At 41.4% G+C, this 15,182-nt stretch overlaps 1 protein-coding gene across 1 annotated transcript in view; it reads right to left on the reverse strand.

Moving 5' to 3' along the window:
• The window catches only part of plxna4 (plexin A4), a 171,808-nt gene that overhangs the window by 15,594 nt on the left and 141,032 nt on the right, over nucleotides 1-15,182 (reverse strand). Inside the window, exons 8-19 of the mRNA XM_058078395.1 lie at nucleotides 14,709-14,808; nucleotides 14,491-14,605; nucleotides 5,523-5,723; nucleotides 5,205-5,301; nucleotides 4,678-4,868; nucleotides 3,068-3,219; nucleotides 2,872-2,995; nucleotides 2,627-2,763; nucleotides 1,983-2,150; nucleotides 1,825-1,918; nucleotides 433-672; nucleotides 213-359 (exon numbers count right to left, since the gene is read on the reverse strand). Of these exons, the coding sequence (XP_057934378.1) occupies nucleotides 213-359; nucleotides 433-672; nucleotides 1,825-1,918; nucleotides 1,983-2,150; nucleotides 2,627-2,763; nucleotides 2,872-2,995; nucleotides 3,068-3,219; nucleotides 4,678-4,868; nucleotides 5,205-5,301; nucleotides 5,523-5,723; nucleotides 14,491-14,605; nucleotides 14,709-14,808 (1,766 nt within the window). The remainder of the gene's footprint in view (nucleotides 1-212; nucleotides 360-432; nucleotides 673-1,824; nucleotides 1,919-1,982; nucleotides 2,151-2,626; nucleotides 2,764-2,871; nucleotides 2,996-3,067; nucleotides 3,220-4,677; nucleotides 4,869-5,204; nucleotides 5,302-5,522; nucleotides 5,724-14,490; nucleotides 14,606-14,708; nucleotides 14,809-15,182) is intronic.

Below are 15,182 nucleotides of genomic sequence, written 5' to 3' on the forward strand. Positions count from 1 at the left end.
TGGTGAGTTTTCGAGGTTCACAGTGTGATCATCTGTCAAACGGCGGCTTACGCAACCAAAACACTGGACAACACTCTCGCGTATGTGCGTGACAGTCAAAGGCTAAGCTAATAATAAAAAAATAATAATTGGATAAGACTTCCCTCTCATTTGGGATCTACCCACAGCAGGGGTTTCAAACTCGCGCTCCTCGTTTGTCTACAGCCACTTACCAGAACCTTGTGGCGGCCCGTCAGGTTGGGTGACTCGCACAGCAGTTGGGTCTCAGACACGGTCAGCATGCAGGGCTTCTCCCCGATAAGAACCGTGTAGTTCATCTTCCCGTTGCCGCTGTTGGTCGGCGGTAGGAAGTTCCGTCCCTGCGGGAAAGAACACAAGCTCTCAAAACACTGACTGACGGGAAGCACTGCAGATCCTGAAATCCGAACGTACCTTCAGTATGATGGGAGATCCGGGTTTAAGCTCCAGCACGCCGGATGCGCTCAGAAGCTCAAACTCAGGGTTGGGGTAGTACAGGAAGTTGGTGTTGTTGAGCGCCATGACGGCCTGCACGTCATCCAGCTTGAAGCCGAACTCGTCGGGCCTCTCGGGCACTTCCTGTTGGTGGGCCAGGCTGATGGGGAGCTCTGGGGCCTGGCACTGCATGGACGTCGGGCTCACAACCTCACACAACTGGAACGGGTCGAAATGTCATCAATTTGTCTTATATGTTGTATAACAACAATATATATATAAATATACACAGCATAATACAAGCTATGTCGTCGTCCCTCGTTTATCACGCATAGTTGTTTCCAGACATGACAGTGATAAGTGAATTTCTGCAAAGTAGAATTCAAGATAATAAATTTCATTCATTTTCTACCGCTTATCCTCACGAGGGTCGCAGAGGGTGCTGGAGCCTATCCCCTCCATCTGGTACTTTTACAATCAGTAACTGTTACATTTGTTCACTTCCTGCTTTCCATAATACAGTTTAAGTTTTTTTCTTTCATTCATTCATTCATTCATTCATTTTGTACCGCTTATCCTCACGAGGGTCGCGGGGGTTGCTGGAGCCTATCCCAGCTGTCTTCAGGCGAGAGGCGGGGTACACCCTGGACTGGTGGCCGGCCAGCCAGCCAATCACAGGGCACATATAGACAAACAACCATTCACACTCACATTCATACCTATGGACAATTTGGAGTCGCTAATTAACCTAGCATGTTTTTGGAATGAAACCGGAATATCCGGAGAAAACCCACGCATGCACGGGGAGAACATGCAAACTCCACACAGAGATGGCCGAGGGTGGAATTGAACTCAGGTCTGCACGCTAACCACTCATCCACCGTGCAGCCAAATTCAAGTGGTAAAAACATCAGAATATACAAATGACGTCATGTGACATGTAAGTAGAGCTTCCCAATCCGGTCCTTTCATGCTGGATATGTTCTTGATGATGACGTTTTTGGTCCCGTGACAAGAACTGGAGTGGGAATGCTACAAAAATTCCGAACATCCGAACATTTCAATGCAAAAAAAAAAAAATAAATAGCTATAAGTGTGGAGGAAGTGGGAGGAAGTACTCGGAGAAAACCCACGCATGCACGGGGAGAACATGCAAACTCCACACAGAGATGGCCGAGTGTGGGATTGAACTCGGGTCTCCTAGCTGTGAGGTCTGCACGCTAACCACTCAACCACCGTGCAGCCCCATTTTGACTTTCTAAATACGTCATTTTTTAAAATCATTGTTAGAGCCCTCTAGACATGACATAACACCCCTATAGTCACATTTACACTCCTATTATTCTTTGTTTACACAAGTGTGGGACTTACATTGAGTGTCTCATGGTTGTTATATTTGGCTCTGATGAGCGGCGTCTGGATGATGTCCAGGTTTGTGCCCGTCACCGTTACCGGAGTGTGTCCGCTGCAACACAAAGAAGAAACGATCACGATGCTGCAAAAGGCCGCTGGAAAACTATGGTTCCTACCTGTAGATGCTCCACTCGGGTTCTATCTTAGTGATGGTGGGGTCTTCCACGTACTCGAAGCGAAGGTCTTTCTGGAGCTGGGCTCTGTCGATGCTCACCGACACGGACACGTTGCCGTAGCCGTGCAGGGACGCGTGGGTGCGGCACGTTAACCACAGGCCATCGCGTCTACGGGTTAAAGTGTTAACACCACGTCAGGTCAACAGGAAGTTCCTTGAATGCAGCATTAAGTATGCAACGCTAGGATCCGTTTGAATCCAGCAGAGACCATATTCAAACGTAAAGGGCGGGGCTTGAGGGCAAATCAATCACAACAGAGACACGCCCTGAAGCACTACCACCTTATACATCCACGGAAGCAGCCATGGGGAACGGGAAGCTCATCAGGAGGATAATTATGGAGGTTGTAAATCCGATATAATCCGGAATTATTTATTCATTCATTCATTTTCTACCGCTTTTCCTCACGAGGGTCGCGGGGGTGCTGGAGCCTATCCCAGCTGTCTTCGGGTGAGAGGCGGGGTATACCCTGGACTGGTTGCCAGCCAATCACAGGGCACATATAGACAAACAACCATTCACACTCATAATCCGGAATGTCGTTTTTTTTTTTTTTTTTTTTTTTTAAGGGTTGGACCACTAACTTTAGAAAGGTGCAGGGTTGGTCCTTGAACATGATTGACACGTTGCTGCCGGCGTCCAGGTGACTGCCTGTGATGCTGACCACCGAGCCCCCGGATACGGGTCCTCTCCCGGGTTTGATGCTGTGTATCCTCGGAATCTGAGGGCAGCCGGATGATGGAAAAAATAACAAATAAAATCAATGAGAAAAGCCGCCATTTACAGCGGGAAAAAAAATGGAGGACGTTAAAATTCGAAAACGACTTACCACAAAGTAGTAGTACTTGGAGGATTTGGCCGTGAATTCCGGTCGGCATTCGCCCACGCCTACGCACACCTGCACGTTTCCCGTGTACTGACTCTTCTCCGCTCGGCCCATCTCGCACACGATCCTGACGACAAAGTCCGTCTTAAAAAAAGACAGCAAGACGCACCGTAGGAAAATGTCCGTACGGAATACTGACTGTTCCGCCGGGATGTAGCCGTCTCGGATGGGTGTGCACTCCACTTCCGCCACCTTTACGTTACCCTGGATCTCACGGAATTCCAGCCCCAGGTTCTCACCGCGGATGGTCACCAGCGTCCCGCCTTCTCTGGGACCCCGCAGGGGGGTAATCTATGGATATGGAAAAACATTGAACTTGGGATGATGGTGGATTTTTCTTGAGTTGCCCTTATGTGGTCGGATCCTATTCCTGAAATATTCCAACTGCATCCAAATCCGATCCTGAATGTAGCGCATATTTTGAAACATTTTCATTCCGTCTGGTTCTGCTTGATTCGTGCGTTGTGTGACAGGAGCTTAGTGGGTCACATGACTGTCATGAGCGTATCATTTCATTCATCAAGGCCGTCACACGGAGTGATGTTCGAGTCCGTGACGGACCCCTGGATGAACTGCGATGCCCCCCTGCTGATTTTTCTCAGACTCCCATACGTATATAATCCATGTCTGTATACTGTACTGTATAGTGGTTAGCGTGCAGCCCTCACAGCTACGAGACCCGAGTTCAATTCCACTCCCGGCCATCCATGTGTGGAGTTTGCATGTTCATGCATGGGGGAGAAAACTTTTCCCACATTCCAAAAACATGCTAGGTTAATTAGCGACTCCAAATTGTCCATAGGTATGAATGTGAGTGTGAATGGTTGTTTGTCTATATGTGCCCTGTGATTGGCTGGCCACCAGTCCAGGGTGTACCCCGCGCCTCTCGCTCGAAGACAGCTGGGATAAGCTCCTGCACCCCGCGCGACCCTCGTGAGGATAAGCGGTAGAAAATGAATGAAATTTTTTTTTTAATTTGAATTATATTAGGAAAGCAGGAAGTGAACAAATGATATTCTTCGTTAAAATTATTTGGACTATTTTTCTTTGCTATTTTTATATTATTGTCATTATTTTCATTAAATGGGTTGACAGATAGGAGGAACATGTGAATGCTCTTAAATGACGTAACAAAATTACGTGCTAGCTGGATACACCCTTGAGCCTGTGCCCTGTGATTGGCTGGCCACCAGTCCAGGGTATACCCCGCCTCTCGCTAGAAGACAGCTGGGATAGGCTCCAGCACAGCCCGCGACCCGTGAGGATAAGCGGTAGAAAATGAATGAAATTTTTAATTTTTAAAAAAATTATATTAGGAAAGCAGGAAGTGAACAAACATAACAGTTAATGAATGAATGATTTCTTCAGGGGAAAAATGATTCAGTTAGCATCCGTTTCAAATAGAGTACTGTTTTGCTGGGATAGGCTCCAGCACCCCCCCGGTAGAAAATGAATGTATCTAACAGGGTTTGAGAACCACTGTGTGGTCCATTTATAAGATAAACGGTCTTAGACTAGACCAGCCTCCCCCTGGAGGGGGGGGGGGGTATCAATATTATCAATATTAGTGCAGACCTGCCAACATGTACACATTTATTGTACTCTTGAATATGATTGTACGCCTTCATTTTTCTTTTTCCTGCTTTTATTTTCGACTTCGGTCTATAGTAGATGTGATCACTGCGTCAATTCCCAAAGGGGGGGGGTCACGATCGAAAATAACTGACTAGACAGTTGTCGTGTTCAAACCTGTGTGATTCGCGGGTGCGTGCACTTGCTGTTGATGCCGTTGTGCTCCAGCCATTGGTTCTCGGGGTGGGGGCAGTGTTGCTTGAGGGTGCAGCGGTTCTCTCCTTTGCACCACACGCATCCAAACAGCGGGTCGGCCTTCAGGCACAAGCCGCAGCTCCCACGTTGGGCGTCGCACTTGTACAGGTGGACTACACAGGGGGGGTGGGGGGGGGGATTAAGTACAAATGATGTGATATGAGAACAATAAACAGAAGACTTTGCAGTATCTTTGCCTCTTTATCTCATTTGCCTCACGCCTCCGCACGTTTAACATACTATCACCATGGCAACAGGCCAACCGCTGCTTTTTAATTAGAGGGAGGTGTGATCTGTCCTTCTCGTGACACCCTGGGAGATGCTTCTTCTTCTTCATTTCAGAGTAAAAGGCACATAATCCATACTCTAACAACACATGCCACAATCTTTATTGATGTGTGTGTGTGTGTGTATGTGTGTGTGTGTGTGTGTGTGCTAATGATGCCCACCTTTGTTGTAGGCGGGGTTGTCGATGCTGAAGTCTCCGTTCCAGATGACGGTCAGCTCCACGGGAAGGCTGCTCATCTCCATCCCGTCGTAGAAGTACTGTCGCCACGGCAACACAAGAGAGGGGGCAGAAATACCATTCAAGCGCATCAACAGGTGTCGTGTTTGCGGGCGCCGCGAGATGACAGTTTCCGTTGCTTCCGTTTAAATATTTGGATTTGTGCAACGTTTTATACACAAATCCGCCAAACAAGCACTCGCGGCGACGAGCGCGGACATAAGGAGGGGATGTTTGCGTACAAACAGGAAAGCGTCCTCACCGATGTGTTCTGACACTGAACCGAGGAGCTGTTGAAGCGCAGGGCGGGGACGCGGTGCTCGTTGCCCTGGATGGTCAGCAGGCACTCGTAGCCACGTTGGCCCGACTGAGGCTGAGGAAGGTTCTTGGCCCGCAGGGTGATGGGCTTCACCACGTTGACTGGGACCAGGATGCGGTCTGCCGGCAGCAGCTGGGGACACTCCTGGAAGAGACAAAGATGCTGTATTGTCATATTGTTAGCTTAAATTCACTAAAACATAAAGAATTGGGGTGCGTCCAACAAGAATTTGAGGTAAAATTTGAAAGAAATAAAAGGACTGTACCGACCTCAAAACCGGTTAAAACCATTAAGACTGTAGTACAGCCAACAGGAAGTGAAATTATGGAGGGAAAAAATTCAACAAGTTGGGCAGACAAAACTGCACCAAGCTCAAAACTAGGATAAACCAATGCAACCAACAAAAGTTGGGATAAAACTGGACAAAAAAACAAAAAAAGGTGCAAAAAAGATGTTAAGGGAAAATACCAAGGTCAAAACCTGTAAAATCCATTAAAATTACATAACACTATGAGTACTAAAATTGAAAAATCAAGTAAGTTTGGCACAAGGGATCACTTATTGAAGCTCTGAAAAACTAAAAATCCAAAGAAAAAGAAATAAAAACCTTTAGAAATTAGGCACCAAAGAGTAAATAGGATTGTACCAGGCTCAAAATTGGTAGAAACCATTTAGACTGTACTGCAGCCAACAGGAAGTAGAATTATAGAGGGCAAAACTCCACTCCTGAGTTCAAAACCGATTTGAACCATAACGACTGTAGTACAGCCAACAGGAAGTGAAATTATGATGGGCAAAGTTGGGCATAAAAAACTGCACCAAGCTCAAAAACAGGATAAACCAATATGGTGCAACCAACAAAAGTTGGGATAAAAAATAAAAAATAAAACAAGAAGAATGCAAAAAAAGAAGTCATGGGAAAATCCCAAGCTCAAAACTTGTAGAATCCATTAAGATTACATAACACTATGAGTACTAAAATTGAAAAATCAAGTAACTTTGGCACAAGGGATCACTTATTGAAGCTCTCAAAAAACTAAAAATCCAAAGAAAAAGAAAAAAAAACCTAAGAAATTAGGCACTGAAGAGTAAATAGGATTGTACCAGGCTCAAAATTGGTAGAAACCATTTAGACTGTACTGCAGCCAACAGGAAGTGAAATTATGGAGGGAAAAAAATCCAACAAGATGGGCAATGTTGGGCATAAAAAACTGTACCAAGCTCAAAACTAGGATAAACCAATGTGGTGCAACCAACAAGAGTTGGGATTTAAAAAAAAAAAGAAGACGCAAAAAAGACGTCCTATCTCAAAACCTGTAGAATCCATTAAGATTACATAAACTAAAAAGCCAAAAAAAAAAGAAAAAAAACTTAGAAATTAGGCACCAAATAGTAAATAGGATTGTACCAGGCTCAAAATTGGTAGAAACCATTTAGACTGTACTGCAGCCAACAGGAAGTAGAATTATACAGGGCAAAACTCCACTCCTGAGTTCAAAACCGGTTAGAACCATTAAGACTGGAGTACGGTCAACAGGAAGTGAAATTATGACCAACAGGAAGTAGAATTATAGAGAGCAAAACTCCACCAAAATAAGCCAAAACATGCAGAACCTGGGCCCCCCAAGTCAAGGTGCAACCAATATAAGTAAAACTATACAAGATCCTGATAGTAAAAACATTAAATATCAAGCTGAAAACCGGCATCAACCATGATGGTGGTGGTACAACCAACACCAGGGGGGGATAAAACAGAAATAAAGATGGTAATGTCCAAAGTCAATAAAAGAAGAAACAAGGAAGTTGGGCTCAAAAATGGTCCAAACAACAATAACCCAACAAAAAGTAGAATACCTTAGAGGTCAAAAATGTGGACGAAACAACTAAATTGTCGTCAGAATGTAAAGGAAGTACGGAAACACAGAAATATGTTGAATTTCTTAGGGCAGGAGAGCCAACAACAAAAAAGGCTATTATGTGACGGGAGGAGCTTGTCAAAAAGGAGGAGAAGAGCAGAAGATAAGGCGGGTGGAGCGTAGTGGGCGATAACGCTTGTGTGGAGTTTATTAAAAGCCACTTGATTGCCTGAGTGACTGACTCAGTGAGATGATGGGAGGGTGGGGGGGTCGGGGGAGGGGAGGGGTGTGTGACAATATTCACAAAGTCATTATAGATAAATCACACACACACACACACACACACGTGCACACACAGACAGAGGTGGTGTGTTTGCACTTCCACATCTCATTTTCCTGTACAAGTAGGACGACACACACACACACACACACACATTAATGCACACGAACAACGGCCGCCATTAATGTGATGTGCTCTCGGGGAGGCAGGCGACTTCTAGATGAATCGACAAGACACAGATCTACGTGAGAGATCAGGTGACCAAAGGGAACACACATAAAAAAACAAACAGTGAAGCAGAGATAAACAACACAAGGCAGTAGCAGCATCTGTCTCCATGGCAACCAGGCAGGCAGCTTGTGTGGGATTTTTTTTAATGTATTTAATTTTTTTTAATTATTTATTTATTTTTTATTTTATTTTTGGGACTGTCATCTGGAAAAAATATTGACCTCAATTTTTAAAATATAATAAAAAAAAATATATATATAAATACATACATAAACATACATTAAGCTTGATTTTTTTTTTCCTACGACATTCCCACATATAAGCATATTTGACCAAAACATACACCCAGGACACACACTGTCCACTGACGCTAGCGTTGATTTAAAATTTTTATTTTTATTTATTTATTTTTTATTTAATTTTTTTGACCGTCATCTGGAAAAAATATTGACTTAAATTTCTAAAATATTATTTTTTTTTAAATATATAAATACATACATAAACATACTTTAAGCTTGGTAAAAAAAAAATCCTATGACATTCCCACATATAATCATATTTGACCAAAACACACACCTAGGACACACACTGTCCACTGACGTTAGCAATTTAAATTTTTTTATTTTTATTTTTATTTTTATTTTTATTTTTATTTTTATTTTTATTTTTATTTTTATTTTTATTTTTATTTTTATTTTTATTTTTATTTTTATTTTTATTTTTATTTTTATTTTTTTGACCGTCATCTGGAAAAAATATTGACTTCAATTTCCAAAATATTTTGATTTTTTAAATATATAAATACATACATTAAGCTTGATAAAAAAAAATTCCTACGACATTCCCAAAACACACACTGTCCGCTTACGCTAGCGTTGATTTAAAACATTTATTATTTTTATTTATTTTTTTTTTATTTTATCTTTTTGACCGTCATCTGGAAAAAATATTGACCTCAATTTCTAAAATATTATTCTAAAAAATATATATAAATACATACATAAACATACATTAAGCTTGGTATTTTTTTTTTCCTATGACATTCCCACATATAATCATATTTGCCCCAAACACACACCCACCCAGGACACACACTGTCCGCTGACGCTAGCGTTGATGGTGGCCGTCACCTGTTGAGATTGATGCTGACGTTAAGTTGATGTAATGTCAGTCTGTTTATCGCTAGCGTCACGCACACACGCACACACTCCCCTTCTGTGATGGCTGGGATGTGATAAATAACACAGGGGTGGGCCAAGATACGCCCCCCCCCCCCCATACACACACATAAATAAAAAAAACATCAGCTACCGAGGGATGAGGGCGGAGAAGTGAGATAATGCCAACTCATGAATCTGGGTTTGCTTTGTTTATCCCGATGTATTATTTTGTGACCCATAGTGGAAATAAGTAATAAGACATTAAATATTTAAGTTTCTTTTTCTCACTATTTTACATAATCATATTTTTTCCAAACTGGTTAGCAAACATGTCAACACCCGCTCCCGTGGCCTTGGAGTTTTTGTGTTGATTTTTCTATGAAGCCGAAAAACATGCTGGGTCTGATTTATCCGCGCCTCCTGCTGCTTCCTGCCAGAAAACATCGTTTTGTTGATTCCGAGTTTCTAACGGCTGAAGCGACATGGAGTATAGTGACATTCTTGAAAGATGACCCTTCCTTTTCTTACCTACATCCTCTAATTAGACGCTGGTGGGAGGTGTGAAGGGTGTTGGGTGGAGGGGGGGGGGTGTTAGCGACTGAACAGGAAGCGATGTGGGAGTTGCGAATGTAAAGGTGAGGAGAAATTCCCATGCTAATTATACTAGCGGTGAAGTGTGAACATGAGGAAGGTGTGAAGCCCCCTGGGGGTTAAGGGGCGAGCCGCATTGGAAATGTTTTCGGGTCAAAGCGTCAAAAGATGTTAGCGTTTCAGCCTTTCGTTCGCACGGAAACGGATTTCTGGGCGACCTGAAATGGTCGTTTTTTTGGAAAGCATGTTTTCATCTAAGTTGCACGGTGGTTGAGTGGTTAGCGCACAGACCTACACCCAATAGGAGACCAGGGTTCAATTTCAATTCCATCGTCGGCCATCTCTGTGTGGAGTTTGCATGTTCTCCCCGTGCATGCGTGGGTTTTCCGGTTTCCTCCCACATTCCAAAAAACGGAAAATCCGGAAAATACGTTAATTTCATTTGAACATGCATCAGATTACAATTGAATGCATCCCATAATCAGTTCGCAGTTCCACATGTCCAAAAGGAGTAGGAAGAAGCAAAGCTTATTAAATCCTACCCCTCCATCTGGTACTTTTACAATCAGTAACTGTTACATTTGTTCACTTCCTGCTTTCATAATATAATTTATTTTTTTTCTTTCATTCATTCATTCATTTTGTACCGCTTATCCTCACAAGGGTCGCGGGGGGTTGCTGGAGCCTATCCCAGCTGTCTTCAGGCGAGAGGCGGGGTACACCCTGGACTGGTGGCCAGCCAATCACAGGGCACATATAGTCAAACAACCATTCACACTCACATTCATACCTATGGACAATTTGGAGTCACTAATTAACCTAGCATGTTTTTGGAATGGGGGAGGAAACCAAAGTTTTTAAAAAAAAATATTATTATTATATTAATTAATTTGTATTTTTATTTCATTTTTTTTGTCTTCAAGCAACCAGTATATTTATATTTATATTTATTTATATAAATGCTTGCATGTACAGAAATATCATGAATGGTAGCAGAAATCCACTTTCGCATGCAAGTTTCTTGAATATTACAAGGCGGATCATAATAAGCAGCTGGTGGCAAACTTTTACTTTAGCTTGTTTTTCATAAGATTATTCTTTTTAAGCAAAAATGAGCTCATGACTGCAGTATAATGTCCTGATTTGCGTCCAAACATGAACATTTAAAGTCATAAACAATTGATTATTATTATTATTATTATTACAGTTGATCATGGCTAACATGTCAATATAAGAATACAAAAATGGAGAGCGTGATTCTAACTAATGCAGGAAAAAAAATTCCCAGCAGAGACCCTCCAAAGTCCTCTCCTTCATGTCCATGGATCCTTCATGGACGCTTCCACGCCGCCAACGGATGGCTATTAAATCTGGCATTAATAAAACCATCCTGATCAATATGCTTATGGTAAATAAACTCCAGTCAAAGCCGAGCTGCTTCATGCTAGGAGTCGCTATTGTTATTTATTTTCCCATCCCGCCGTTGGATGACTTACATCAGGACACGGAGGATGGTGCTAATTGTGTACACACACTGTGGAATATTCTGTGAAACAACGTTAATCCGTGTGGCTAAAGCCTTGAGACACGTGAAGGACAAACTTTTGTGTGATCGGCGTGCCCGTGCCACCGGGGTTTTTTTTTTTAACGCCGTGCATACTAAGAGCGAGCTCAAACCGCGGGGGGAGTTTGCAGGACGTCTATCATTAGCATAATCTCTTCATTGGAGGAGAACAGCAGACTTGTTGCTTTGTTTGGGGAAATAGTCTCCGGAAAAAAAAAACAAAAAAAACGCTGACCTCGGATTAGAGAGGTTAATCAAAGTCGTTGAACACCTGATGTTAAAAAGTTTCGAGAAGAGGACCTTGAAAGTGGAACACAAATGAAACTACTGCAGTAATCGGAATAAACAATCACTACTATACTACTGGAAATAATCACTACTATGCAACTAATCTTACACGTAAACATAACAATTATAAGTAATTAAAAAAACAGCACATGACGCACAGAAATCCCCTCTGGTGGGCCATGAGGGGTCATTAAAAATATGATTAATTTTTGCAAATATTATTATTATATAAAAAATTATTTTTATTGTAAAATATTTATTACATGATTAAAAAAATATTTATAATTTTTTATGTGTAATAAATAATAATATAGGAACCTTATACAGTTTATGATTGAAACATAGCTCTCTGGTCACCATGCTAGTCTTGAATGCAGTTATGAAAAGTATGAAAATTAATTATCCTGAATCTTCATAATATAATATAATATAAAAAATATAATATAAAAATATAATATAATATAATATAATATAAAAACTATAATATAATATAATATAATGTTACATAACATAATACAAATAATAATAATACAATATAAAAATTAATAATATAATAATTATTATTATATAAACAATAATTAAAAAATAATAACATAAATAATAAAAAATATTATATAATAAAATAATAATCATCATTGTTATTATTTTTGTATTTTTTTTAGATTTTCAAGTGGGCCCTGAGTTGGTAAAGTTTGGGAACCCCTGCAATAAGGAACTGAATTCACCACATCCTGTACATGCTCATCAGCATCAAACCTCAAAAATATAAGTCCGTCTGTGCACACATGGTGTGTTCAAGGACCACCGAACAAAGAAGTCCCACTATTGTGACAGTAAGACAGCGGTGCAACCGAGAAGATGTAGAATAATATTGAAGTAAGGTCGGAACATACTTTATGGAAGAATACAATCCACAAAAAACAAGGAATTTGGGCAGGAAAGACAGTTAAAACTGGGATAAACCATTACCAGTGTGTACTGAAATGATTCTGGCAGGAAGCATTAAGACGATGATGCATTCAACATCAACAGAACTCGGACGCAAACAAGATTGCGAGCAGATGCGAAGGAGCGTAAAGACAAAACAAACCTGGAAATTTGTCGGGAACCAACCTCGGATTTGAGAGGTGTGTACACATGGTGTGTTCAAGGACCACCGAACAAAGAAGTCCAGCTATTGTGACGGCATAAACGTGCTTACATGAAAGCATTAAGACAACCAAGATGATGTAGAATAATATTGAAGTAAGGTCGGAGCGTACTTTATGGAAGAATACAATCCGAAAACAAGGAATTTGGTTAGGAAAGACAGTTAAAACTGGAATAAACCATTATCGGTGTGGAGTGAAACGATTCTGGCAGGAAGCATTAAGACGGTGATGCACCCAACATCAAGAGAACTCGGACGCATGCGAAGGAGCGTAAAGACAAACGGCAACACGGAAATTTGTCGGAAACGGACCTCGGATTTGAGAGGTGTGCACACATGGTGTGTTCAAGTACCACCGAACAAAGAAGTCCAGCTATTGTGACGGCATAAACGTGCTTACATGGAAGCATTAAGACAACCAAGATGATGTAGAATAATATAGTAAGGTATATAGTATATAGTATAGTAAGGTTGGAGCGTACTTTATGGAAGAATACAATCCAAAAAACAAGGAATTTGGGCAGGAAAGTTGGGATAAACCATTACCAGTGTGGACTGAAATGATTCTGGCAGGAAGCATTAAGACGGTGATGCACCCAACATCAACAGAACTTGGACGCAAACAAGATAGCGAGCAGATGCGAAGGAGTGTAAAGACAAAAACAAACCCGGAAATTTGTCGGAAGCGACCTCGGATTTAAGAGGTTAATAAAAAGCAAATTAAAAGTCATTAAGGCTGTAAAACACCTGCTCATCAAAAAGGTCCACGTCATTAATGTGCAAATGCTTAATCCCTCTCGCTTTATTTGTGGCTCTCCTTCAAGGCGACGGCGACGGCGACGGCGGCGGCGACACAATGGGAAGAGGATTGGCACCTTATTATCCTCCGTCAATATTGACCGGCAGCGTCTGAGTTAATTGGAAAAGTAAACCAGGCAAAGAGCGAGGCCTGACTAAGCACGAGGTTCAAAAAGGATAATGGAAGGCGGCGGCAAAAAAAAAAAAAAAAAAAAGAGAAAAATAATATCGTCTGCGCAGGTTGAATGGCTCCGGGGAAATATTGGCGGAATAACACAATCGAGAGCAGACTGCTCATCAAAAACCAGGCAATCTGGCCCCGCCGTGTCCCCCACGCTCGGCGGTGATCTTCATCACGCCGCACCTCAGGCGAGGATTAACAGAACTCTTATGGAATACTACCAGACAGGAGTACACAGCAGGTCACAAATTCTCATCAAAGTGAGACATCTTTTGCTTTTGGGGCATGAGATGCATGTGCCCCCATTCGCAGGGTGGCCTGTTTTAGCTGCGGTTGGCCGGGCAGGGAGCCCGGAATACTTATAGAGTCATCTCTATATTATTTAAAAAATTATTATTATTATTGTAAAATATTTATTGCACAATTTAAAAAAATATTTATAATTTTTACAAGTAATAACCTATTGAGTGTTATTGACCTGTCACAATAATAATATAGGAACCTTATACAGTTTATGATTGGAACATAGCTCTCTGGTCATCATGCTTGTCTTGAATGCAGTTATGAAAAGTATGAAAATTAATTATCCTGAATCTTCATAATATAATATAATATAAAAAATATAATATAATATAAAAAATATAATATAATATAATATAATGTAACATAACATAATACAATATAATAATTAATAATATAATATTATTATTATATAAACAATAATTAAAAATAATAAAATAAATAATAAAACTCTATCAGAGTCATCTGATAGAGTCATCTGATTGGCCAGAATGAACCCACATGGTACGTACCTCTGCTTTCTTGACTCGTCCCTCCTGGAAGGAGCAAGTCCTGGGGTCGTGGGTGCAGTCGTGTCTGTATTTGCACCAATGGCACTGGTATGGACTGCTAACACAGGACAAGCACCTACACACACACACACACACACACACACACACAAGTAAACATAAGACATGGCTCGGAAAACGACAACGCTGCTGCTAAAACCACGCCTAGATCACAGACTTACGACTTGTGGACGCTGCAGTTGTAGAACACGAAACTGGTGTTGGCAAATGCCAAGCCGGTCTCCTTGGATTTGAGATAGAGCTGCACGATCTGGTGGTCGCCTGGGAACGGGATACGGGAAAATTACTGTGGAACATTTGGGTAGAGTAAAGCTCCCAACTAAAAACACAAATCGAAGTTTTGCCTCAAGTACAATATGGTGCATATCTTGTTGTGTTTTAATACACTGTGTGGGTTCATCTGTATTCATAATATATTTTTATCAAAAAATTTAGCTAGCTAACAAAATGGCAAAAAAATGGTTACTTTGCCCATCTATGATGTCATCGGCGGTCGGCTCTCAAAACACATTTTGACATTTTTGGCTTTCCAGAATGGATAAATTGGATTTATATGATTTTTTTTCAGGCTACACGGTGGTTGAGTGGTTAGCGCGCAGACCTCACAGCTAGGAGTTCTCCGGTTTCCTCCCACA

This window comes from Doryrhamphus excisus, chromosome 7 (assembly GCF_030265055.1).
Source record: "Doryrhamphus excisus isolate RoL2022-K1 chromosome 7, RoL_Dexc_1.0, whole genome shotgun sequence".
In the NCBI taxonomy this organism is placed as follows: domain Eukaryota; kingdom Metazoa; phylum Chordata; class Actinopteri; order Syngnathiformes; family Syngnathidae; genus Doryrhamphus; species Doryrhamphus excisus.